At 43.6% G+C, this 25,540-nt stretch overlaps 1 protein-coding gene across 3 annotated transcripts in view; it reads right to left on the bottom strand.

The window, feature by feature from the left end:
* AFF3 (AF4/FMR2 family member 3) overlaps nucleotides 1–23,799 on the bottom strand; it is a 321,693-nt gene extending 297,894 nt beyond the window's left edge. For all 3 annotated transcript variants that reach the window (XM_030957367.1, XM_030957375.1, XM_030957383.1), the window contains exon 1: nucleotides 23,494–23,799. In XM_030957367.1, coding sequence (XP_030813227.1) covers nucleotides 23,494–23,496 — 3 coding nt within the window. In that variant the 5' untranslated portion in view covers nucleotides 23,497–23,799. The remainder of the gene's footprint in view (nucleotides 1–23,493) is intronic.
* Nucleotides 23,800–25,540: the final 1,741 nt, after the last annotated feature.

Below are 25,540 nucleotides of genomic sequence, written 5' to 3'. Positions count from 1 at the left end.
CAGAATCCCTCTTTTATCCTTTAATTATGAACTGGTGCCTGTTCAAATCAAAGCAGCATTGCTTGCAAATATTTTCAGGCACAAAGGAAGAAGCAAAGCCAGCTAAGCAATTTGGTAAGAAGGAAGGTGAAAATATCATGAACCTAAGGAACATCCTGTATTTCTGAGTTACAAGTGATGAGACAGTTTTTATTTGGGTGGTTTTACACAATAAATTTTAAAGAGTAGTTGCTTAAGTACCTCTAAAGGTTAAACCTTCAAGCAGCTAATCTGTATGTAAGAACAAGTAACTGTCAAATACTTAACCTTTTACAGATTAAAACTGTCTGCGTAACAGATGTGAAATCATCATTGTTGTAATTGTCATAAGTAGATATCTGAGCATTTTCTGGAGATAAGATCTCTTTTTTCTGAGCAGTAATTTTATGCCTTGGGTCACTTGCGTGTTCATGGCTATGATAAAACCACTGCTTTCCATAAGAAGTCATATGCCAGGACTTTATAACTGTGCACTCGTTCCCAGCACCACAGTTATTGGTTGTAACGGGCAGTTTTAAATTACTATAAAATGAACTCGCAGGGTGACTGGAAATGTTTTATTGTTCAGTTGCTGGAAGTGGTTGTATGAATGAACTTTCACAATAGTATGGCCAGGGCATAGGAGAAGAAAATGCTTCAATTTCTGATATGCTTCAAGTGTTAATATACAATATTGCTCTTTGAGAACACTGGATAGAAACACATGCAGTCACTAGAATATGTCTAGAATGCCATTACATTATGTTGATCAGTTATAAGTATTATGGATATAAGAGAAAAATGTTTCTAGTATAAGTGAGCATGGAAATGGAATTTTTCCCTTATGTTGCTTATATATAGCAGGGAAAACTAGCTTGACAGCCTTCAGCTACTCTGTGTGAACATATGTCCTTACATGTGGGTCTATGTTCAGGCCCACATCCTGTAACTAGACCAGGCATTTTCATTTTCAATCAGAGCAAAAGGTAATCATTAGACTGCCCAGTAACCCAGGCATCTTACAAGCCCAGGATGGGACACTCAGCCATGCAGGGTTTGAGGGCACAGACTCAGCTTGGCTCTCACTGTGCTGCTCAATATGCTTTGGGAAAGGTGCGTCAGACTGAGGTCCAGGTTTCACCCTTCTCTTCAGCTTTCTGTAGATTTTTTATCATTTTAGCTGTAAATACCAGAGATCAGGATTCATCTGGTTCAAGATGCTGCACAGGGAAAGTGGCTGCCCTTCACAGACTCCAGCTGCCTCCCACACCATCTTTCCTGAAAGACTTAAATTATCCCAATAAGGAAATTTCCTGCAAGTTCATCTTTTGGGCTCTGTGCCAGATATTCAACCTGCACTTTTTTCCTTCATCTAACGATAAATATGGTTTTGAAACAAGAACTTTTTTTTTTCCGGATCCATGTTTGTTTAACAAATTGACATGTACTGCATGGTCAACAAAGCTTCCTTGGAAAGCAAAGCAAATCAAGACTGTGGTGTCTCCCTGCCATCTAGTCCCTCTTCCACAGCTGTTACTTTGAACCTGCTAATTGATTTCAGCCAAATCTGACAGAAGTTTCCAAGAAGTCCTACTGAAATCAGCAGCAGTTTAGTTACTAACAGTGCTAATAACTTGGTCCTTATCCATACCAGCTGATGGCAGCTGGTCGTCCATCAGCCCACGAGCCCTGCTGAGTCCAAGCACAGCTCTGAAACTGCCCCAGACCTGTTCCCTCCCTGCATCACCAGAGAGGAGCACAAGGGAAGATACCATCACTAGCAAAGAGTTTATGCAGTGGGGCTCCTGCATTACAGGACACAAAACTATGGTGTCGTTTTGGTAATTCCACTGCTCAGGGAAGCTTTTTCTTTTCATATCTAATTGTTGTTATTATTGTTAATAATAATAATAATAATTGTTATTATTATTATTATTTACTTCTATCAACTGTCAGTCAATACCCTTTTGGTATTCAGAGACCAATCACTAAAAACAAAAATAAGGTTTTGAAGAGCAACAAAAACACCAACAAAAGCAGACAACCTCTTGCAAAGCACAGTGCAAATGACCCCTTGCACCCCAATTTGTCTGAAAGAGAGAAAAGCAAAGCTTGGTGAGTCACCACCATGCCTATGAGAGGTCATTTCCAGGACAGAGCGAGGCAATAGGCACTGCCCTGCACTCTGCATCGATGCAGCTCCCCTACAAGTTTATTTGTGAGCTGAACTCGAGTAGGGAATGCCAGCTGTGCCATACTGTAAGTGGATTTGTCATGTGGATTTATCTATACTTTGTCCATTAAGTCACCCTTGGGAACGAGCACTAGTCAGAACTCTCTGATAGATGCAAAGGGTTTTATACAGATGAGAGGAAAAAAAAAGGAATGCAGTGATTTCAGGAGACTGAAGGAAAAAAGAGAGGTATTATTAGCACATCGATAGGCATCTGAAATATAAATTATTTGAAAGCACATCACTTTATATATCCTGTTAATTACATGGTTAATATTATGGAATCTGACAACTCCCCACAGACACCAGGACTATTGATGAGTTCCATTTTATGTTAGAAATTTCTCTCTTCTTTCCAGAATTACCTCTTTAACCTCTTTCAGTCTAATAAATTCACATTAAAATGTGACCAGGAGTGACAACCTTGGGAGAGGACTAACCTCTCCCTCTATCATGTCATTTTAGCCTCAGTCTCAAATTGGTACAGCACTCCCATAGCTATTAGCTCAGCTCTTCTCCTGCCTCCTGAGTAGATGAAGCAGTATGTCTAATTAATTTACAATCCTTAAGTACAAAGGTAGCTATCAGCAAAACTATATTAAAATCAAACTACCAATAAGGTAATTGTAAAATCCTAATTTTCTGGGATGTTTTCCACTAAATACCATCTTAGCTTCGAGGCTGAATGTTTTTGGAAGTTTAGCCTTACAGCTACCTGAAAGTCAAATATTTCATACATTATAGTATATCTCACTCACTACAAAAAAAAAAAAAGACAGATGCTCTTTAATACAATGAAATGCAATTTAAAGCCAAGTCAATAAGATACTAACCTCTTATCCTCAAATGAGGGCTCTGCTATACATCATGGGTTAGAAGTTAAAAATTAAGAGAATGGTTCTTGCCACTCATAATTCAAAGGTTGTTGTCAAAAGCTTTCTGTTCATAGAAATGCTATTGGTTTTATTCAGCTGGCAGAAGCTGTGCAGTATTCTAAGCAGCTCAGACAGATAGCTTTTTTAGCTATTCAGTTCAGAGCCAAATTTTCCTGAACAGCATAAGGACTTGATTTTGCTAATGTATACATGTTGCACTGTACCCAGTTCCAGAAATAACCCACATCCCTGAGTGCAGGCTGGGGTCTAGGGAGGATACATGCTAACAGCCAGATTCCCTGTTTTTCTTTGCACTCAGAGAGGCCAGACACTACCAGCAAAAAAAGATCGCTCCAACTAAGAAGCCCTCTGACACAAAGCCCTGCTGCTGCCCAGCTCCCTACCTGCTCCTCACTGATGGGAAAATACCAAATACTGGGGGTGGGAGGCAAGGGTCCCACTGCCACACAGCAGCAATGGGCAAGATCCTCCACTGAGCTCCCATCATACTCATGAAACCCATTTTTGCTGGAACCAAAGAGCTGAGGGACATGAGAAGGAACCAACCTTCTGCAGGCAGCCATCCTCTCTTCCCCCTCTCGAGCCTGCAGGGAACAGAGATGAGGTGCAAAATCTGAAGTCCCTGCAACTCCCCTGTTTTCTCTGGTTGTCAGATGAGGGATGCTTGCCAGCATCCTGAAGGCCGTGGGGAGCCTTTTCTTTTTCTCATTCCCCTGGATAAAACCCCTTTCTGCTGCCATGGCATTCCTGCATGGTCAGGGACAGCAGGAGAGGAGCTGAGTTCATTTGCTCTGAGAAGCTGTCAGCATCTCCCTTAGGGAGGGCAGGCTGCCAGCCTCTCAGAGCCAGCCTTGCCTCAAGCAACCCTCATTTCCCACTGTCACATTCCTGTACACCACATCATCCTTTCTCCTATGGCCATACCTGACCAGCACAACCCAGTCCTAGACTTGGTCCTCTGTGGTCAATGCAGCTCATGTAAAAGACAGGGACAGGAAGCAGAATGCTGGACCAGGTTCTTCTCTAAGACAGCCCAGAAGTGTTGCAAAGGCACAGCTGAAGCCTTAGGTGTGAAATCTGGTACTGTTTGCTTGGTGTTGTTTGGTGTCATTGGCCCTAAGGAGTGAGCAACAGCAGCAGGAACAGATAGAAATGTTCCTGCTGACAGGAACAGAACAAGATGCTTATTTGTCCCATTTTCTTTCTGGAGGGAAATTATCTGCCACTGCTAATGCTGAAATCTGTGCATCATGTTTGTGCCTGCACCAGGTTGAGCATGAGAGAAGTTGCCAATTACAGGTAGAGGCTATCTTCAAAATTTGGATAGAAGCTGCTCATTTTGACTGTTCTACCTTATAGTACTACTTCTTACCCTTACACTCACAGAATTTGGTACAGGCATTACATTAGCTATATTTTAAATATATACAAGCAAATTCAGTTAAATAATTGCTTGTATGTGCGCAATTTTTCCACATATCAATGCCAGCATCCTGCAGACTGTAGAGCAGGCAACTCAGTTTACATCCCCATGTATTTTGCTTGGTCACATATAGATATGGCCATAGTTGCTGATATTCTTTTAGAAACCCGACCTGCTGTCTACTGGGAATTATTATACATCTCACGAGAAAATGCTGGATAGAGGATAAATCCTGCTCTATGAGAGCATGAGGACACACATGCCTTTACCCTTATGCACTGCACATGCCTTTTCCCCAGGCACACACCTGGCAGGTGCAATCCAGACCTTCATTTGTCACTCAGACACCAGTAATGAGCTCTCCAGAAATACTCTAAATAGATTAGATTAGATTAGAATTATCTTCTGTCTTTTTAGACCATCTTGGCATTAACAAAAAAAAAACTGGATTTTTTTTCCAGGTAAACATGCTTTCTCTGAAAAACTGAAAGATAGGACAAATGTTCCCATCTCCTCTGAAATAACATTTACCACCTCTTGCTAGAGAGAAGCAGCTGGCTTCACTTAATCTGGTGGGATAACAATAAACCTAATAAATGTAATGACATTAAAATCTAAACCTTCTTCTAAAATACTTGGGTACAGGGATGAGCTGCACAGCTGAGTGCAGAGTTTGGTACCCAACTCTCAAAATGGATCTCAGTGTGCTGCACGGGGTGCCAAAGCTCCCAATAGGGAAAACGGGGAGAAGCCAGCATCAAAGATCCAATTCTTAACATCCAGGGGCTACACAGGGAAGCAAACCTCATGCTGGCCAAAGGAAAATGTCAAAGAGAGCTTTCAGGTTTTGCTGTGATTAGACTTCCCAGTGGAAGCAGAACTCACAGCTTGAGTGTCACCTATGTGCCCTCTTGGGTATTTAGGTCAGACGAGGGGGGCATATCTCCCTTTGAAAAGAAAACCAAAGGACACAGCCAAACACTCTGTTTTGCTAACACTCCAGTGGTTAAAGCAGCAGCATAAGGAGATGGGAAGCTCAGATCCCAGAGTTTCACAGCCAAAGATTCAGTCTCAAGGAACATGTGCTACTTACTAGGTCAAAGGCTACTTCTGGATCACCTTCAAAGCCCTTCACCACACTCCCTGGAGCCCGATCTGGGAATGGAAGGATCATGGGGCCAGGAGTAAAGTGGATGAAACATTCAGCTGGAACAGGGGAGTCCTGACTTCCCTGGGTGGTATCATCCCAAAGACACAATAATGTGTGCCATGCAAGCAGCATAGACAGCGTGGGGCCATAGCACATCTTGGACCTCTCCAGGCCCTCATGCACTGGGCTAATGAGTCTGCTAATCCCCATATTGCCTCTAGGTATGTGTAATAGCAAAGCTGGAGCTAAGTCTAAATGTTCTTCTGCCAGAAAACATCATCTTGGGTTCCCAGTTCAGTTGTGTGGGGTTTCTGGGTCATGGGGTTTGCTATGTTAATTCTGATAAAACTGTGCACACAAACCACTATGTGGCACCTTCCCTAAAAGTGGTAAAACTCAAGTAAGGATCTGCTTCAGCAGCACATCATCAGCTAAATTAATCTCCTGGCATAAACTTGCACTGCCTGGTTCAGTGAACAAAATCAAAATCCAGTCTCCAAATAAGCCAGAGGAATTTCTGGCTGGTATTGCAATTGCTAGGTACATTAAATGACAGATAAAATCAAAGTGATTTTCCATGGTTTGGATACATAGGGCACTAGAATGTTAGTCCTGCATTCAGCTTCCAACATAGGTATGTCTCCAGCCTGCTAACAAGCACCCTTTGTGGATTACTCCTGTACTTTGACCTTCCAGAACAGCCTAGTTTTGATTTCCACTGAAGACCTAAGGTCCTTCTGTGCTCCCTTAGCCTGTACTCCTCATAAGCAATGTCTCTTGCCTGAATTGACTGAATTTCTCCGTAATCACACACCTTAGATTACAGACTGCAGGTTTAGATGCATCACTGTATGAAATACTGTACAACAAGCAATCTGCTGACATTCTACCATGCTTAGGAAACACAGTCTCACAAATAAGCCTGGCTCACCTCTCTCTTTTTAAGCCTGTGAGGTGCCCATGCCCAGAAAGACAGGGTTCATCTGGCTCACATCCTCTGGGAAGCTTTAGGCACACACACAGAGCACAGCAGGGCAGAGAACCTCAAGCTAACAGAGATCAGAGGAGGGCTTTCACATACAGCACCATGCAGCCCTATAACTTTGCTCTAGAAGCAGCATAGATGTACTCACATGATGCTGAGCCCAAAATAGTTACTCTTTTCTCCTGGAGAAAAACAACCATGGACAAAGCTGATCAACTCAGATGTTTTTCTCTATGAACACAGCAGAACTTTTACATATCTGCAGATGTGATGTTCAATGCAACTGGTGCCAAGCATCACAGAGCATTACCTCAGGTAAATACAAGCCCATTGTTAATAATAATAGTACAATTTAGTTTTATCATCATCCAGTATACTTTTGCACTATCTTGCAATTTATATGGTCCATATCAACTGTATAATTGACTGTTAATTTTTACACCCTTTCCTTGAAGTATCTGTTCTGCTCTTCTGTGTCTTCACAATGAATTTTTTTATACCAGATATTTTCTTCAGATTTTCTTCTTCAAGCTCCTGCTGCTACCTCTCTATCTACAGTATTGCTGAATGTGTTATATCCAGGCTCTACCTCATCCTCTGCTTAACTAGTCCACAGTTATTTTCAAAGATCTTCTTCTATGTCTTGTGATTATTATAGGAAGGTCAGTTTCTGTTCACTTGAGTAAAAATATAACCGATGCTATTTTTCTGGTGTTAAAACTGTGTATCACAGACTAAGAAAAGCATCAAGTGTACCCTTTTCCTATCTGCAAAAAACTGATATTACAGGTACCAAAAACTTGACCTGAACATGTCCCTTATGTGGCTGCATTACTTTTGCCTGATTGCTGAGCAAACCTTTGCAAACCTAAATCTTTTCAATTACATCATATTCATGAATGTGTCACACCTCACTGTGTCATTGTGCCAGAGACTCATTAAAGATCTGCTCAGAGCTTCCTTCCTAATTTATATTTCTTCTATGAGTTACTTTGATTTGAGAAATCTCTTTTGCAAAAGGAAAGACGTCCATTGTTTGGAGGCTAAAAGGAAATGTAGGTGTTTAATTGGTGGATGTGGTTTTCATTATACTTTCTCTCTCACCACAAACCCTCTTCATTGCTGTGACAGGTCTGTTGGCAGCCTGCTGTATCAGACTGGGGGTAGCTGACTTGATAAGCATGTCACCCAGATGAAGGAAAACACAAATTCCCTCCAACTTTGATCAGAATTTCTAATTAGCTTAAAGGCAGTGTCCTGAATTGGCACAGAAAACCACCATGACAAAGTCCAAAGGAGACACAACACTCAATAGGGTCTAGCAGTATTTTACATGCTTTCTGGTTTACTGAAATCAAGTCAGCATCTTTGCCCTGAATAAACTCTTTATTTAAACACAAGTGCAGGGACATACAGTCCAGTAAAGTCCCCTGCTTCATTTCTGTGCAGCCCATATCATGGTAGTAAAGAAGGCTCATTTCCTAGAGAACATAGAGAAGAAGATGCCTTTATATTTACAAAATCAGTCACTTACTCTCATAGCACTGAGGTCCTTTCCCTCATTTCCCAAATGAAGGCAGAAGTGGGGATGAAGGAAGTACCAATCTGGTCACTGTTACGATTCTCTGCTGCCATTTCTCAATGGGGCTCGTTACCTTTACCACTCAGACCAAAATAAAATGAAACCCTAGTGTACACACTTGGGAGTTTCCAAGAACCAAGTGGTAAGGAAGCATTTTCAATAAATAAGTTGCATGTGGCTACCTTTTTTACCTTACTAATGTAAAACCCAGTTGCTCCTATTTACTAAGGGCAAATCATGCCTGTCCAGTCTGATGGCCATCTGTGAGGGAGCTATGGCAATGGTTGACATGGGAATTTGACAGATTTCATCTATCTAGATTTCTGTAAAATCTTTGATATGGTCCCACATAACAGCCTTATCTTCATATTGGAGAGCCATGGACTGTTAAGTGGATAAGGAATTAGCTGGATGGATGCAGACAGAGTTGTGTCCATGTCTCTACGTCCAGGAGGGGGTGGGTGATGAGTGGCATCCCCCAGGACCCTGCCTTGGGACTGGTGCTCTTCAGTGTCTTTGTCAAAGACACCGTCAGTGGAATCGAGTGCACCCCAGCAGGTTTGCAGATGGCACGAAGCTGAGCAGTGCAGGTGACACAACAGAAGGACAGGATGCCATGCAGAGGGACCTGGAAAAGCCTGAGAAGTGGATGCAGCAGAACCTCATGATGTTCAACAAATCCAAGAGCAAACTGCTGCTCCTGGGTTAGGGCATTCCCAGATATGAGCGGATGGGGTAAAGAAGTCATTGAGAGCAGCCCTGCAGAGGTCTTGGGGGTTATGGGGGATGAAAAGCTGAACATGAGACAGGGGTGTGTCAGCCCCAGAAGGCCAATGGCATCCTCAGCTGCATCAAAAGATGAGTGGCCAGCAGGTCAGGGGAGGCAGTCCTCCACCTCTACTCTGCTGTCATGAGACCCCACTCAGAATACTGCATACAGCTCTGGAGTCCTCCACACAAGACAAGAACCTCTTAGAGAAGGCCTGAAGGAGGGCCACAGAGATGATCAGAGATCCTCTCCTAAGAAGACAAGTTGAGAGAGCTGGAGTTGTTTACCATTGAGAAGAAAAGGCTCCAGGGAGACCTCACCAAGGCCTTTCAGCACCTAAAGGGGGCTCATGAAAAGGAGGAAGAGGGACTTTTCAAACGGGCAGATAGTGACAGGACAAGGGACACTGGTTTTAAACTGAAAGAAGATGGGTTTGAACTAGATGCTAGGAAGAAATTCTTTAGCCAGAGGGTAGTGAAGGATTGGAACAGGTTGCTCAGAGAAGCTGTGGATGCTCCATCCCTGCAGGCATTCAAGGCCGGGCTGGATGGGGCCCTGAGCAACCTGGTCTTGTGAAAGGCATCCCTGCTCTGGCAGGGAGGTTGGAACTAGAGGATCCTTGAAGCCACTTCTGACGCAAACCACTCTGTGATTCTATAATTCTATGATCTTCCAGCATGTGAATGTATTTTGTGCCAAGTCAGTTGGCCTACAGGGCAGGGAGCAACCCATGACCCATCTTGGCTTGAAGTCGACCTCTTCTCCTCCAAGGTGGCAGAACAACAGACAATCATAGTGTACAACTACAGGCTCCAACCTCTCCCTGCTTGGGATGCTCTGAACTCCATGGCCTCAGGAAGGTCCTCACACACTGACAGGTCTTAAACGAAAGTTTTCCTACAAAAATAAATATTTTGATAGATACTGAGAGGGCACTCAGGATGCTGATGCCTTGAAGCTGTACGAACATTCACCAGATATACAAAATCATAATGTAAAGAAAATGGAGAACAGATTTGAACTTGTATGAAATTGGAGTATTATTTTCAAAAATTCCTAAGTTGACAGAAAGAATACCTTTACAGGTATGGGGTAGTTTATCTTTTCAGGCTTGTATCATGGCTTGAATGAGTACAGGCACACTGAAAAATTATGTTCAAGCTTTAGTAACCCCCATATGTCCCCCTCCCCCTGGACGTGCCCTGGAAACGCTGAAATAAAAAGAGAATGTCAGCAGTTTTGCCAGAACTCCCAGGCAAGCCAGTCACAGTGGAAACCTGACATCCAGAAGACCTGGAAAACAGCCAGTGTGTGCACAGCATGTCCATCCTGTATGCTGGCATTCAGGTGCATCGGATTTATTATGCATGTGCAGATCACCTGATTTATTGCCAGGGTTTATTACCAGGTGCAGCAAGGCCAGCAGCATGTTCAGAAAATGTTGGATTTACTACACGTACCCAGGACATCTGTGAGCACACACAATCACCTATCCTCCTGAGACTTCCTAAGAGGAAATACAGGAACCATTCCCAAACTCCTGCATTCCCTTTGGTTCCATGCTTGTCTGCAGACAGAGACAGACTTCTGGGCTAAAGTAAATGCAGCTACCTCAGCATACTCTTGGTGTGTATTGCTAGAAAACTTGTTTATACTTCCCAATCCTCCAGAGACAACTGTGAGCGGATGAGGGCAAACTCACAGCGTTTCAACAGAGCTGGCCTGCCTCTCCACCACACAGCAGATACATTAGCACCTAATGAGTTGCGATGACTTCAGCTTTAATAGATGACTTTTCTTCTGCCAACCAAATTACAATATAAGCAAGTCTGAAATTTTATTAGTTGTTTTGGCACCTGAATGTGAGTTGAGCAAAGGAAAACACTTGAGCTACGTATTTGTTCAAAAAATCAGAGTCCCATTTTCTTTAAGGCTTTCAATAAGAGGTACATTTCCAAGTAATTCCAGAAAGTGGGAATCAGGTATATCTGACTGGCATCCAGGTCAATGCTCCAAGACTCAGTCTGATCCAAAGCAGCAGTACTCCACAGCAGTACTGTAATAGGTATATTTAATTAGTTCCCATTGGTGCCACATGTGGTCTGATGAGATGCTGAAGTGCCTAACAGAACACCCGATAGTTATCAGCATTTCAGTATCAGAACTTTAACACACTGGGATTATGGGAGCTCTAAACTACAATGTGTTACTGAGACCCATCTACTGACTGCTTTGGGCAAGGGCATTTTTCTGCTGCTATGAATGCCTTAGTTTGCACAACTGGATTTCACAGATGAGAGCCAGCTCCAGCTGAGATGCCACAGCCAACAGCATTTCCCAGGCAGGGTGCTTTGACTATGAGCCTCTTTTCTTCACAGCTCTTCAGTGGTTCCCACTTTCCTTGCCATGAAGGCTCTTTGTGGCCTGTTGCCATCATTATGAAAAGTCATTACCAGAAGTTATTAAAATAAGGCTTTCTAGTCTTCTCTTGACCCATTAAGCCCTCCAAGTTTCCAACTAATCCCCCTCAGGTTATTCCTGTGCTGTCACTCATACTTGGGAGGAGTCCTCATAAACATGCCCAAAATCATTTCATTGTTCCTTTTGAGGTTCTTAAAAAGAAAGTTCTCAGTTTTCCCATCATGCTCACACTCATGGATTTGGCAGCACTGTCAGGCTGGTGGTTTGCTGCAACTGCTGTTTATTCGGATTATTAAAATACTCCAGTCTTTTCTTTCTGACCAGTTTTAACTTTTATCCATAATTTACCCCCTCACTTTGTCTACAAAGTTTTTAGCACTGTGACTGGATTTTTGTCCCAAGTCTCAACAGCTCTCCTTACAGCAAATTTGGGTCTCAACAGCTCTTCTTACAGCAAATATGCAGACACAAAGTGCAATGGTAATGCTGAATAACAGCAGCAATAGGCAGAAGGGTAAAATAGCACAGCAGCCACCCTACTCTGGAGCCAGTGCAGAGCACTAAGCATTCCAGCCCCTCAGTGAAGTATGGCTATAATGGGAACATGAGGAGTTTCACTATTATTTCTATTGGGGTAAATAGCTAGGATGTTGACTCTTCTTGGAAACTTTCATTGTAGTTTAATTTCAAATCATCAGTGTTCCAGATTTAACTGCAACTTTCATTATTCAACTATTTTTCTTCCTCTTTTTAACCCTTATGATTATTTATTCCTTTTCTTTTTTTAGCTATACATTACTCTGCTCTGTGTGTGTCATAGAACTAATTTTTCTAGTTACTTTGACAAACCTGACATCTTGCAGCTGTTCCACATCTTGTGTCAATTACATCTCTAGATAAAAAGAATTCTTAAACCCTGAAGGCTGCAGATGGCTTCCTGGAGAGGGGTTAATGGGTTAACTCCAGCTTCATAATAAAGCCTTTTGGGGGTCCCTTTTCTTGGGCTGTTCTCTTCAGTCTGCTTCTCTTATGCCCTTCTAATTTTGCTATTTCACTTACTATAACTCACATTCCTCTCTGGTCACAAGAGAGGAGCTGAAACAGCAGTGTCCATCCACCCCTGCCCCTGTCCCACCCAAAGGTGCCTGGGGGGCAAGACGAAATATCTGTCACCTGAACCTTGTCTCCACATATCATGCAGGCTGCCTATAGCAGGGCACAGCTGAATGACCACAAATCAGTGGAGTGACAACTCAAACCACCACTAATCCCTAATAAATTCTGGACTGTCCCACAGATTTGGGGATCTCCTGACAACTGGTGATGCTCTCAGCATCTGGCAAACCACTTGTGTCTAATTGGGTACCCTGAGATATTTACAATGTGCTTAATGGTTACTGAAGAGATTGATCACCCTATTCTTGATATCTATCCAAAAAGGGTATATAAAATCCTTTGATCTTGCTAAGGCAGCAAAACATGTCGAACCATCAGTTATGTAAAGGTGGTTGTTATTAATTTGAATACTGCACAGAGAGGAAAGAACAGAAGTACCATATAATGAGATATATTAAGACTACAAAAGAATTAAGTGAAGCCGTTACGTTATGAATCATGATTTTATTGTTTAGCAGTCAGCTCTTGATGTAATTCAGATAATAATGAATGGGCTAATTTCTTCCACCTTATTCAGGCAAAACTTCCATTGACTTCAAAGAGAAAGTTGTCCAAGTGAGGACTAGAGATTGCTGGATCTATCCCATTATTTGCAAATGCTTTTCTGAATACGAAGTTTTCCTTTATAATGGGCTATTGCCAATAACACTAACATTTACATAATGTAAACCTCTTACATAAGAGTCTTTCATGTTGAAAAAAGATTTTTTATTCCTATTGCAAACTGCCACATTAGAAGTTCTTCCATTAACCCTAGCATGTATTAAAGTATAAGAACATACTGACTTTCTCAGCGCACCATCTCAACTATTTTTCCTTTTGCTCAATTTTTTTTATTTCATTTTACCATGAATTTTTTATCAGGAGAATGTGTTATTTATTGATTATTAGCAAAGAGATGATTAATAATTGCAAATATTTCTCTTTGTGCCAAAAAGGGGGAAATGTGCTAAGCCTTATTACTTGTTACATTTTAAGAGATGCCAGGAGTATTTGAGGAAACAAATTAATATATAGTCATACATCACTATTCCTCTTACTCTATAGCTCTGTTTATAAGTTATTACCCTATAAAACTTTTCAAATTGGGACTTCCAAGTAATTCCTAAAGCAATGGCTCAAAACCTGGAAAATGTGCTTAAGCATAATACTCTGTTTAGATGAGGGCAGAACTCTTCAGGTTTTTGACAAAACCAGATATTTTTTCTCAGATTATAAAGTATGCACTTCCATCTGGAACTTATTTTGACATTGCGAATCTTAATGCCTCAGAAAAGCACACAGAACAATGGATGGGCACTACTTGATTATTTTAAATTGAAATTAATTAATTATGAAACAGCTGCAATCATCTAAATTACTTATTTCCCCTTTCAGTGAAAATGAATTTATAGGCATTTGCAAAGCATACAAAAATAAAAAGAGAGTCAAGGAAGTCTGTACGAAGGGAAGTCATGTAAAATTGTCTATGATCTGTATTTCAAGAAAGTAAATAATTAATAACTCCTAGGAAGCATATTAGGGATTGCTCATTCTATTATACAGACACATTGAGCAGCAAAATGCTTTAAATCTCAACAACAAAAACAGTACAGAACTCCACAGAATTTACCTTACCAGGTAATAATTTTTTCAGCAGAAAACAGCAAATTTTTCACATTAAAACCACACTGTGACTTGAAAGAAGCTTCTCAGTCATTGAATAAAGACAGATGAGCAATGAGTGTTAGAAAAGCTACCAAGGCATCAAAAGATCTACAGTCAAGGCCATTAAAGAATAGCTAATCTGCTCTAGTTTTAATTCTTTGCTAATGGGTTTCCTTAAATGTGATTTACATCAGCTGTAATTAGTTCAAGATACTGCTACTTATATACTTCTAAGAGCAACACCAAAAAAGGGGTTGCATTTATACCACTTGCTATGTAATCGTGTTCACACAGCCACACACCCAAGCTGGCAAGGTCTTGTGAAGTGTGAAGCCTTGAAGACTGCCATAAAGAGATAGTTTTCTTGGATCTAAAAAAGCTGGTTCAGCTCCAGCAGCAAAAGCATTTATCTGTGCTTTCCTTTGTTGGGGTTATCTCAACACCATTTCACCTCAGATGTTGCAGAATCGTCTGTACTAAATGGCCAGGGATACATTAACAGGTACACATTACCACAGATATTGGTAATAAGTACATTTCTGCTACCAATGCTATGGGTTTGCAACAGATTTTCATAGAAAGTGGCAGATAGCAAAAACCAGACCCAAACCCAACTATAATCCTTGCCCCTTTTACATCAGAGAGTGACTGGGCTCTCTGAATGGGATTCACTCCTTAGAAAAAGGAGACGAGAAGTCTCGGGGAAGACTTTTTAGCACCTTCCAGGACCTAAAGCAGGCTGACAGGAAAGCTGGGGAGTGTCTTACTATAAGGGCATGTAGTGATAGGACAAGGAGGAGCAGCTTCAAACTGAAAGAGGGTGGGTTTAGATTAGATATTAGGAAGAAATTCTTTACTGTGAAGGTCAAGACACTGCTGAACACTGAAACATTACCCAGAGAAGTTATGGATGCCCTGTCCTGGAAATGTTCAAGGCCAGGTTGGATGGGGCTCTGAGCAACCTGGTCTAGTGGAAAGTGTCCCTGTCCAAGGCAGGGGGCTGGCACTGTGATCTCTAAGGTCCCTCCCAACACAAGCCATTCTGATTCTATGATACACTTTGAAAGGCTGAGTTCCACAAGCTGCAAACACTCTGGCGTACACAAACATGCAAGGCAATGTGGTGACACAATTTCAGATTAGTCAGGATCATGGTGGTTTTCTTGTGGGGAGCCTTAGTAAATGGACCAGCACACAAACACCTTCTGTATTAAGAAATTCCTGACAGTCTTCAGGCCTAACCACAAATAAAGCACATTGTGACATTAATTTACTCTTTAAACTGGTGACATTTAGTTAATTCAAGGTCATCATCCTGGAGAAAATGTTACACTCTCTTTGCCAAACACAAATGAAGAAATGCATGCTTAGCTTTTATTGTTACTTTGTCCTTTAAAACAGTTGATGACATGACAAGTTCCCTCCCAACGCCAGAAACAAAAAATATAAAAAAGTGTCTTCTGTTGGATGCATATCAATGTAATTATCTTCTCCAGAGTCTCTGTCAACTCAGTCTGTTAATTTTGTCTAGGCTAAGGTACAACCATCTACTTGCGGTTCTAAAGCCAAGGAGCACAAAAACATTAAAGTTAAATCATTCTCTCTGGAAATTGACAGACATGAGCAATGAACCCTTCTGGTCAATCACAAGTGGTCAATGACAGAAGGGATCAATTTTCTCTTGGTACATCACTAGGATGTAGACACCATTTAGCATCAGCAGAACAAAAGCAAACATCCCCCCAGAAGGGGTTTAGGACACCTGCCAACATCCATGCATGAGAACAGGCTCCCCAAAACCTTCACAGTGACCGAACCAAAGAGGGCAAGGATAGAAACAGGGAGATGCGTGGTTGGAGAGAGTGCTGCTGGGATGGCTTTTGAATATGAACTTCGCAAATGCGTGCATCACCTAACCTTTTTCCTTCTAATCAGTCTGTCTTTCATATTTACATTTTTCTTACCACCATAGGCCATCATAATAGCTGGCATCCAGACTGCACCATCATGGCAATGCATGAGCCAGGGAAGCCATGAGTTTCTCCCTAACATCAAATCAAAAGTGATTTGTGCATAAAGAAGTGATCGCAGCTCAAAGCAATCAAAACATAGAGAGTGTAAGCAGACACCACCTTCATCCTCTGTTTGTACACTCCTGCCATGTAGTCAAACCAGGCTGAGCCACAAAGGACTCTTTCTCTGCTCCAAAACATGTGCAAACAACTACACAGAAAGACTGGGTTACATTAAGAAATTGTGCAGCTTTGTCAGATACAACCCTCTTGTTTTTAGTTTTAAGTGCTTACAGTTGTGGATCATCTTTATTGAGAAACAAAACATAGCAACAAAAAGCTTCTTAGCAAAGATTTCTGGTCCCTTCTGCATAATTTTAAGTGTTTCCTGCCTGCTGAGACCACCACTGCTGCATTGGAACTAATTTATTTTTTAAGAAATACATAAAGGGTCTCTGAGGCTAAGTTTAAATTGCATTCCTACTGTCATATTTCCCAAGACACATTTGTATCCAGGTCCTTGGTACATGCATTCAGGTTTAAATCTTCCTAAGAGGATAAAATGCAGTCCTCCTAAGCCACTAACACTACTTGTTTGCTTAAGGTACGAGGAAAGTTGAGCTATCAAGTTGTAAGAGAGGAACACAAGTTATGCATTTTTACCTTTGAAAAAAATACAGAAAACATTTAGCACAGAATATTAATAATTGTCATTATGTTCATTTAACTGTCACTACAGTTCATTCACTCTTTCTCCTAAGCATAAGTTTGTAGTTACCCACAAATTATTCAGAAATTATGTAGAGTATTACCTGAGTATTCAACTATCCATTATTTGCTCTCCTGGAGCCTTAGGCAGAACCAGCAAGTATAACCAGTGTCTTAATACTGATTTTTAAGAGACAGAGGAGTAACCCTACTGGTAATTATGTGAATCCAATGGCTTGGCCAGAGCAGGGACCAATGGCCTCCCTGGGAGCAGTCAGAATCCAGTCCCCAAGAGCAGCAGCACCAAAATGGGAATTCCCACTCCCCAGCAAGGCCGGGCTTATGAACAGCTAGTTCTGTTCAAAACCAAGGAAGATTGATTACAGCTTTCCCTTTTCCTACTTCCTTTTTTTTCCTAAAAACTTGTGGTTTTTCCCTGGAATTAGCCTTACAGCTAACCAACCATACAAAGAGAAAGTTTCCATAGGTTTCCTAGAAAATGCCATCCTTTGGAAATCTCATTTTTTGACAAGCCCACTTCACAGTTACAACCTGATCAGTCTGTCAGATAAGACAACATGTCACACAGAAGTTAACCTCCCTCATTTCTACCTGTATGTGATGCCAGTTTCTCTTCATTTCTACAGCTTTTACTCTATTACTCCTATATGACTGTAAGGTATCTCTCTTTTTATCCATGCTTTGTCATCTCCTAGTCATAAATATAAAGCAAATGGATTAATTTGTTTTATGAAGCTAGAAACCCCTGTAATTAAACAGTTGCTTCCTTTCATGGCAGTGTCATGGAGTTGAGTATGAAATTATTGCTAATATATGGATGACAAGATGTTCCCATAGCCAGTATTTTTTGAATGCTGCTTGTTAATGGCCCATATTTCCTGTCCACTAGTTTTAAGAAATCTGGTATTTTCCTCAAAATATTCACAAAGAATGGGAAATGGTGCATGCATCTCATGCCCTCTTCTGAACCCTTCTCCAATAACCGAGAATAAGGGTTTTGCCTCAACTTCTGATGAATACATCCCCAGAGGAGGACAAATCTACACATCTGAGAGTCAGAATGAGAGCCTAAAGGGCTGTTCATCTCTAGCATCACACAACTGGGCATGGGTACTCAAACAGTCCTCAGGGAGACAGATGAAAGCACATCCATTGTCCTACTGGTGTAACAGAATTTTACTTATTAGACAAAAACGAATCACAAGCTTAAAAAACTAATTATTCTAAAAAAAAATACTAAGTACTGTGAATTAGAGATAATAATCCAGATCCTCATCTGATGGAAACTGGCAAAGCCTCTGGACTCAGTGGAGACTGAAATGAGGAGGATGTGGTATATTACATCCAGCAAATGAGCACTCACATGGCACAGCAGACATGTTTTTAAAACATTATTATTCAGCTGATGTTTATAAAGTATTTTGAAAAGCTTGCTCTTCTTATTATTTATAATGTTTTAGTACATACAATTTGTTCAGTGCTGTAAGAAAAAAAAGCTCAAACAATAAAAGCAGTTCCTGACCCAAAGGGCTTCCAGCCTAAAAAACAGGCATCAAGAAGAGAGAACATGCTGTGAAAGCAGGAGAAGGGGACAATCTATAGTTATTACTTGCCTATTGTTTGCTCACAACTTATAATCATCACAGAAAGAGCAAATTTTTAGATGGGATCTCAATGAGGGACAGGTGGTAACTGTGAGTTGACACTGGGAGGAAAGGAGAATAGGAAACACCACACAGAGAGAGAAATAAAGAGACAAAGATGATTTCAAGCATTATTGGTTGAAAGGGGAAAAGGTAAAAAGAAAAAAAATAAGGAGAAAAGTCCAAGACACAGGATGGAGTGGAGTTGTAAAGGAGATGTGAGATAAAAGAGGACACTAACTATTTTTTTTTTTTTTTTTTGAGAGGGAGGTATTATTGCTGAGTATTTTCTGCAAAAAGGACAAGCTGGTCCAGCCTGTTACCATACTGAAAGAATGACCCCTCTCACCCCAAAGTAGCTGCTTACTGTTATCTGAAAATAAACATCGTGATCTTCTACTTTGACTGAAGAAGTATGTGTAGAATTAGCTTTCTAAAACTGTCTCCAGTAAACACCATGCAACATAAGAAAAAATCTTGCCTTACACAAATATAAAATGTAGAAACTAAAAGCCAGGCAACCTGGAATCAAGAAGTTACAAAAGGTTCATTTATAAGACTGCTGGATGTCTGACCACTTTTTGTTAATAGCAACTTCCAAACAAAACTCTCATTGACTTCAAATGGAGCAGGAACAGACCCAAAGATAGCAAATGAACTAATAATTCAGTACAAGGTCTGTAAAACACACTGGGCCATCTTATACTGTGGCATTTGATATTGATCTTAGCTTGGAAGCTATACAGCTATACATTTTTTACAGGACTATCCAACCCCTACAAAACTGATGTTAACTCAAAAGGCACAGAAGTATCAGGTAACTACCAAATAAACCAATTACATACTTGGCTTCTTTTACCTAAACAGACACTGTTTTGTTTGTGGCTAACAAACATCTTACATTCAAAATTATTTTCTTGTTTGGTACAGCACAGTAAGTGCTTTAATAGATCTGCTAATTGCTTTTAATGAATGGGGAACAACTCTGCCTACGCCTGTACCTGACATCAGCATTTGAGGGAGGAGAGCCTTCACTGACTGCTCTTCACTATTGCTGTGCCCAAACCTAAGCATGGAATTAAAGACCTGGCTGAATTTTGATCTTGATTTGTTAAATAAAGCAAATAACAAAACAAATGCCTGTAATGCAGAACTAGTCTGGGCACTGTGATTAGGTCCTTTGGTCTGTTCATTTGCTGCTTTCAATCATGTATAGGATGTTTACTGATGTACAGCAGGCATATAAAACACCTCCATCTGAGATTTTCCATCTCTTCTTGTCCTGTGTAAACAAATGCAAACTTGTAACACACTGGAGAATCCACATCCTTGAGTCTGGACAAGTAAAACAAAAACATGTAGCACACAAATAAATGCATGGAGGAAGAAAACCAGGAGACAGGGCTGTGGTTTGAAGTCGTCAGTGCCCTGTGTTCAGGATAACTCTGTTGGTCACCAGTAACAACACCTTGAGTTAAGTTGGGCTGATCACCCTAAAATGTTCCAAAAAAAGCTTCCCAAATGGGCACAAGTTTTGTTTATGTCACAGATTGGTATGTTTTCTTAAAATTCCTATTTGAGTTTGTGCTCAGCTTTCACTATTTGAATTATAGTAGTTTTCTGGAAAGCAGAAGTGTTATTGGCATCCATACAATCTGGAAAAACTACTGTTTAGTAGAAAACAGCTTACAATATTCTACCATTACAGCTTACTAGCTAAATACTGTCTTATAGTCACTACATTATATATCATTACATTTTCTGTGTTACAGCAAAGCAAAAGACATACATGTATTAATTGGAAAGAAAATTCATTAATAGTACAATAGTAACAATCAATGAAAATTGATTAGCATGCCCCTGTTCATTTGGAGACACCTTCTGATTTTCCAAGAACAGCTCAAATAAATAAAGAAAACCCAAAAAACAAAACAAAACAAAAAAACCACTTTAGAACAGCACATTAATATTTAATTACTGCACTTCTAAGCAAAATGTTCACCAAATACTTCAAATAGTGGATTTTCAGTCATAAATTAAGTGTGCAAATTGCCATTATGGCCACATTCAAAAGAATTAAGGACAACATTTATTCTTGCTGCAGAGACAATTAAGTCTCTTTAAGTGTTGCTCTTTGCCATGAAGTACTTCCTATCTATGTGGTGTATTTTATTTCCCTTTTTGGCAACAACTGCACAACTTTTGAAGGCATTCTCGTAAGTCTTCATAGCTGCACATCACCATGTTCAAAAGCTTTGGTTTGGTCGGTTTGGTACAGAATTCACACCAGTTTCTTGAGAATGCCCCTAAATTGCCCCATGGTGAGCAGGCAGGACAGCAGGAGGGCAGCATGCAACAGCCACCCTGCCTGCAAATGGGAGAATGACCCAGGGCCCCAGGGCACTGCTGACCTTCACAACAGACTTTGGAAGCTTTCACTAAGCCAAGGTAAGCTTTATTTATTACTGTTTGTATAAATTTTCCAAACTGACTATTCCAAACCACTTGTCAGACAGCTGCTTCGTGATAAACTCTCAGCCCATGATCTGATACTCCAAGCTAAAGCTGGTGGCAAAACCCAGTGCCCCAAAAAGGATTCGGAAACACAACAGCAACCCCCTTGCTCCCCTCACTAGGCACTGCCCTGGGTATTTGTGGGGTTCAACCCCTACAAAGGGGTGAAAGTTTAGCAGTGAGTGCAGGCCTGCCACAATGCAAGGACTTTTAATGTGCTTTTTGGAGACCTTCTGATGAACTCGCCTTCGAAACTGCAACAGTTATAGAAGAAAACAAGTAACAAGAACTATGAAACCACAAGATTGCAAGTAATGCAAATACAGATATTTTTAATAAGGTAATTTAGCTGGAAAACAGTTGATGTCTTTTTGGACCCACACAGGAGTCTTATGGCAACCACAGTCATTTGAAAGTGGCTCCACAACAGCCAAGAAGCGCGCTAAAAAGGTTATGAGAAGAAGCAATGGCCAGACACAGCCTAGATCCCTAATGTCCCAGAGTTATGTTGTTACTCTTTCAAATCATTATTAACTCAAATAGCCGGCTCAGAGAACAGAGTAATGGACAGCCCACTTTTGCTGAAAAAGAAAATTTGCCCGAAGTTTGTCTTCATTCAAGGAGAAAGGGAAAAGCATTCAAATGTGTAAATGTATTATTTCTCCCACTCTTGTTTAATAGAAAAAACATGTAATTTAATTGTAAAACCATGCATACAGACTGTAAACCTAAAATCAGGCCAGAGATAAATGTTATGGTTTGGATATAAACTGAATATTGGTATTTATAATTGAAACGAGGACATAACCTTAACTTGTGTCACAGGCAGAAACACTATAATTAAAAACCTTTATGGGGTAATAACTAATTTTGTATTATACGTGCTCTTTAAAGTTCCCACAGCAATGTGAAAGTTTTATTGGGCTCGGTGTTATCAATGTATGCATTTATAAGCACCCACATTATGCAGCGCAAGCTGTTCTCATCATCCTGAGGTCTTTTGTGAGAAGCGGCTCAACTAACGGGACTCGCTGGTCCAGCTCCTTCTGCTACACCTGCCACCGAGGAGAAAAGCCGGCGCTGTCGAACGCGCTCCCTACTGACAGAAGCCATAGATCACCTAGCACGGTTTAAACCAAAACGCACACCGGTGTCTGATTCCCGGCAAAAGAAACCTCTGCTCGCCGCACTCCAGAGCCGGCAGTGCCGCCGCTGCTCCGCGGAGCGCCCCGCGCAGGAGCGCGCCCCGCCGGGGAAGGCGGCACGGCCGGCCCGCCGAGCCGGGGCTGCGCTGCGAGCAGCGGGGCTCCGGGCAGCGGGGCTCCGGGCAGCGGGGCTCCGGGCAGCGCGGCTCCCGCCACACGCGGCTCTGCACCCGCGTCCCACCGCGGGCTCCCACCGCGGTATCGCCCCGCGGGTCCCGGGGCTCTTCCCCGCACCCCGGGGGCCCTAAAAGGAGCGAAGCGTTTCCTCCCCACCCCGCGAACCCCAGCTGGACCCGGGGCCGGCGGCGGGGAGCGGCGGCCTCCCGGGGGCAGCGTGACTCCCGCAGCAAACTCCGGGACTCGGCAGAGGCAGCAGCTTGGGGAGGGTGGTGCAGGGGGGAGGGCAGCGCTTCCCACCTCCAGCCGCTAATGACATTTCTAGAAATTGTTTCCCCTCCTCCCTGGCAGCCCCGCACCCGCCGCCGGGGCGGGCAGGGACGGGGGTGCGCAGGGGGAGGTCAAGGGCATGCATCGGGGGGAGCGCAATAAAGACGGCCCGGGAGGGACTTGCGGAGCGAAGGTGGGGGTGGGGGGTGAAAGGGGCGTGCAGGAAGAAGGATGGGGGATGAGTCCAACTCGAGGTACCAGAGGTGGGTGGGCACAAGGTATTATTAGAGGGGAAGGGGGTGAGCGCGAAGGGGGCGGAGGGACGAGTGCAGGTGACCCCTCCAGCCAAACACCACACTCACCTCCCGGATCCACCCTGGCAGTCAGAGGAGGTGGGCACGCGTCCCTCTGCCCCTGCCGAGCCAGCAATGCTGGGAGAGCAAGTGGCAGAGGAGACACCTCTCTGGGCTGCACCCTCTGCCAGTGCACCCGCTGCCCCAGTTATTGTACCCTCGGGTCAGTGCACCCCCCTTACTGCACGCCCACTATTGCTGTACCCCAAATTTACTGCACCTCTCCAGGTAAGTGCACACCCACTCCAAATTATCGCACATGGCCCAGTTATCGCACCCCCTCCAGTTCCCGCACATCCCCCGCAGCCCCCGTGTCCCCGCGCCGGGGGTGAAGCAGAGGCACCACTCACCATAGAGAGTCCAGGTCCCACTCCTGAAGGAGAGCTAAATCGAAGCTGTCCATGGTGAGCGATGTCAGCGCCGCCGCGCTGCAGCCGCACGGCGTCCGGGGCGCATCGTAACTGCACCGCGGGCAGGGCGAGGGCGCGGAGCACCCCCGGCGCCGCCGCCGGCCGCTCTCCGCACACGCGCGGGCGGGGACGGACCGCCTCGGCCGCCTTCCTCCCGCTTCCCCCTAGGAAAGAAGCAAGCACCCTGCCCCCAAAAGAAAGCACACGGTGCCACCGCTCGTGTGCGAGCGGCGCGGCTCGGCTCGGCTCGGCCGCCGCCGCCGGCTCCGCTCCCGCCCCGCTCCCCCGCACCTCCTCCTCCTCCTCCTCCTTCCCTCCCGCCCGCCGCCGGGAGCGCGGCCGAGGCGGCGCCCGCCCCGCGCACGCAGCGCCCGCGTCCGCGCAGCGCCCGCTCGGCGCGGGGGGGCGGCACAGGCCGGCGGGCAGGGGAGCTGGTGGCAACTCGCACCCTCGTGGGGGGGTTGGCCCGCAGAAGTTGGGTCTGGGGTGGGTTTCTCCCCCCCTCTTCCTCCTCCCCTTTCCTCCTCCTCCTGGCCAGGTACCCCGAGGTGGACACAGCACCCCGGCTCACCCGCAGCTCACGCGGGGTAAGCACCACGATGTTCGGCTGAGAAACACTGAGGAGAAATTGTGGCGTTTATTGTGGGATGAGGATGGGGCCAGGGCCGGGGCCGTGAACCCGGTTCTCTGTGCTGGAGCCAGCAGCCCAGGATACTCCCAGAGGCTCCCTCCGCAGTCCAGGGGTTGGGCTGGGTTAAGGCCTTTTTGCACCAATTCCTCATTAGATGTGTAAAAACTGCACCTGTGCAAGTCTTCATGCCCATACGGGTCCACCTAGACCTGCACAGGCAATTAACGGTCCCTGGATTGCACGAAGCCTTTAAAAATGAGAGATCCCTGGTTAAAAATAAAAGTACCAATCATCAGCACTTGCCACCCAAATCGAGTAAGATGCCTTGCACTGCCATCCAGCCTGTGTGAGGCACCGGCTGTGATATCTGGCTGGCCAGGGGAGGCAGGCGCTTCTGATTTGTAGTTGCTGAATCACATTAAGAGAGGTTAACACACATTAAATACTTTCCAGAATACTGGGCTTTTCAGCTAAGCTGTGAGTAGCTGCCAGAGAAGTGCCATGTCATCGCAGACAGGGAGAAGAAATGTGCAAAATCCGTGACGAAAAGAGGGGGCTATTCATGCAACAGCACCAACGCGAATATCTGCAGAGCGATCCCACACTGGGAGATCCCTGCTCTTGGAGACCGAGCCAAGGCAGCTGGCAGCTGGCTAGGGCACCCTGGCGTGCATGGCACCCTGGCAGCCCACAGCAGTGCTCAAGTATTTGTGCAGGTTTCTCGTCTGCTTTTGTGACTGTATGTTATTCGCTCCTGAGTTAGCCTGATTTAATTTAGGGCTGGTAACCTTGCACAAGCTGCGGCGCAGCTTTGGCTGCAGCGTAGGCACGCTCCAAGGGAAAGGTTTGAAAACGCGTTTGCACGGCTTTGAAAACAGTTCATACGCCGGTTTCGGCGAGTCATCTCCAAGTCCCAAGCCGCTCCACAGCTGCTTCTGTTCCCTTGCACAGCCAAGATGGTGCTGCCTCCTACTGCCAGAAGTCCCCCGACCCTCGGGATGTGGCACATCTTCAGCCTGGAGTGACACACGGGAGCCAGCTCCTGTAATGCCTGTCTCCTCACTTTCCCCAATGGGATGGAGAAGGGTGTGTCCCGGTTGGGCAGGCTTGTGACACCCCCTGCCTACCCAGAGCAAATGATGATGAAAATGAAAAAAAAAAAAATCATGCCAGTTCAGATGCCAGGCTTGGTGCAGCATTAATGGATACATAAAGCCACCTGAAAACAGGTTTTCTGTCAGCTGGGGTAAAGCTTACCACGACAGAAGATTGAGCCTGGAAAGCAGGTAACATTCTCAACAAATACATTACTTATGTGTGAAGGAGTGAAGGGCAGCATATTTATACTGACCTTTT

The sequence above is a fragment of the Camarhynchus parvulus genome, chromosome 1 (assembly GCF_901933205.1).
Source record: "Camarhynchus parvulus chromosome 1, STF_HiC, whole genome shotgun sequence".
NCBI classification, from domain to species: Eukaryota; Metazoa; Chordata; class Aves; order Passeriformes; family Thraupidae; genus Camarhynchus; species Camarhynchus parvulus.
This window is presented reverse-complemented; position numbering and strand designations above follow the sequence as displayed.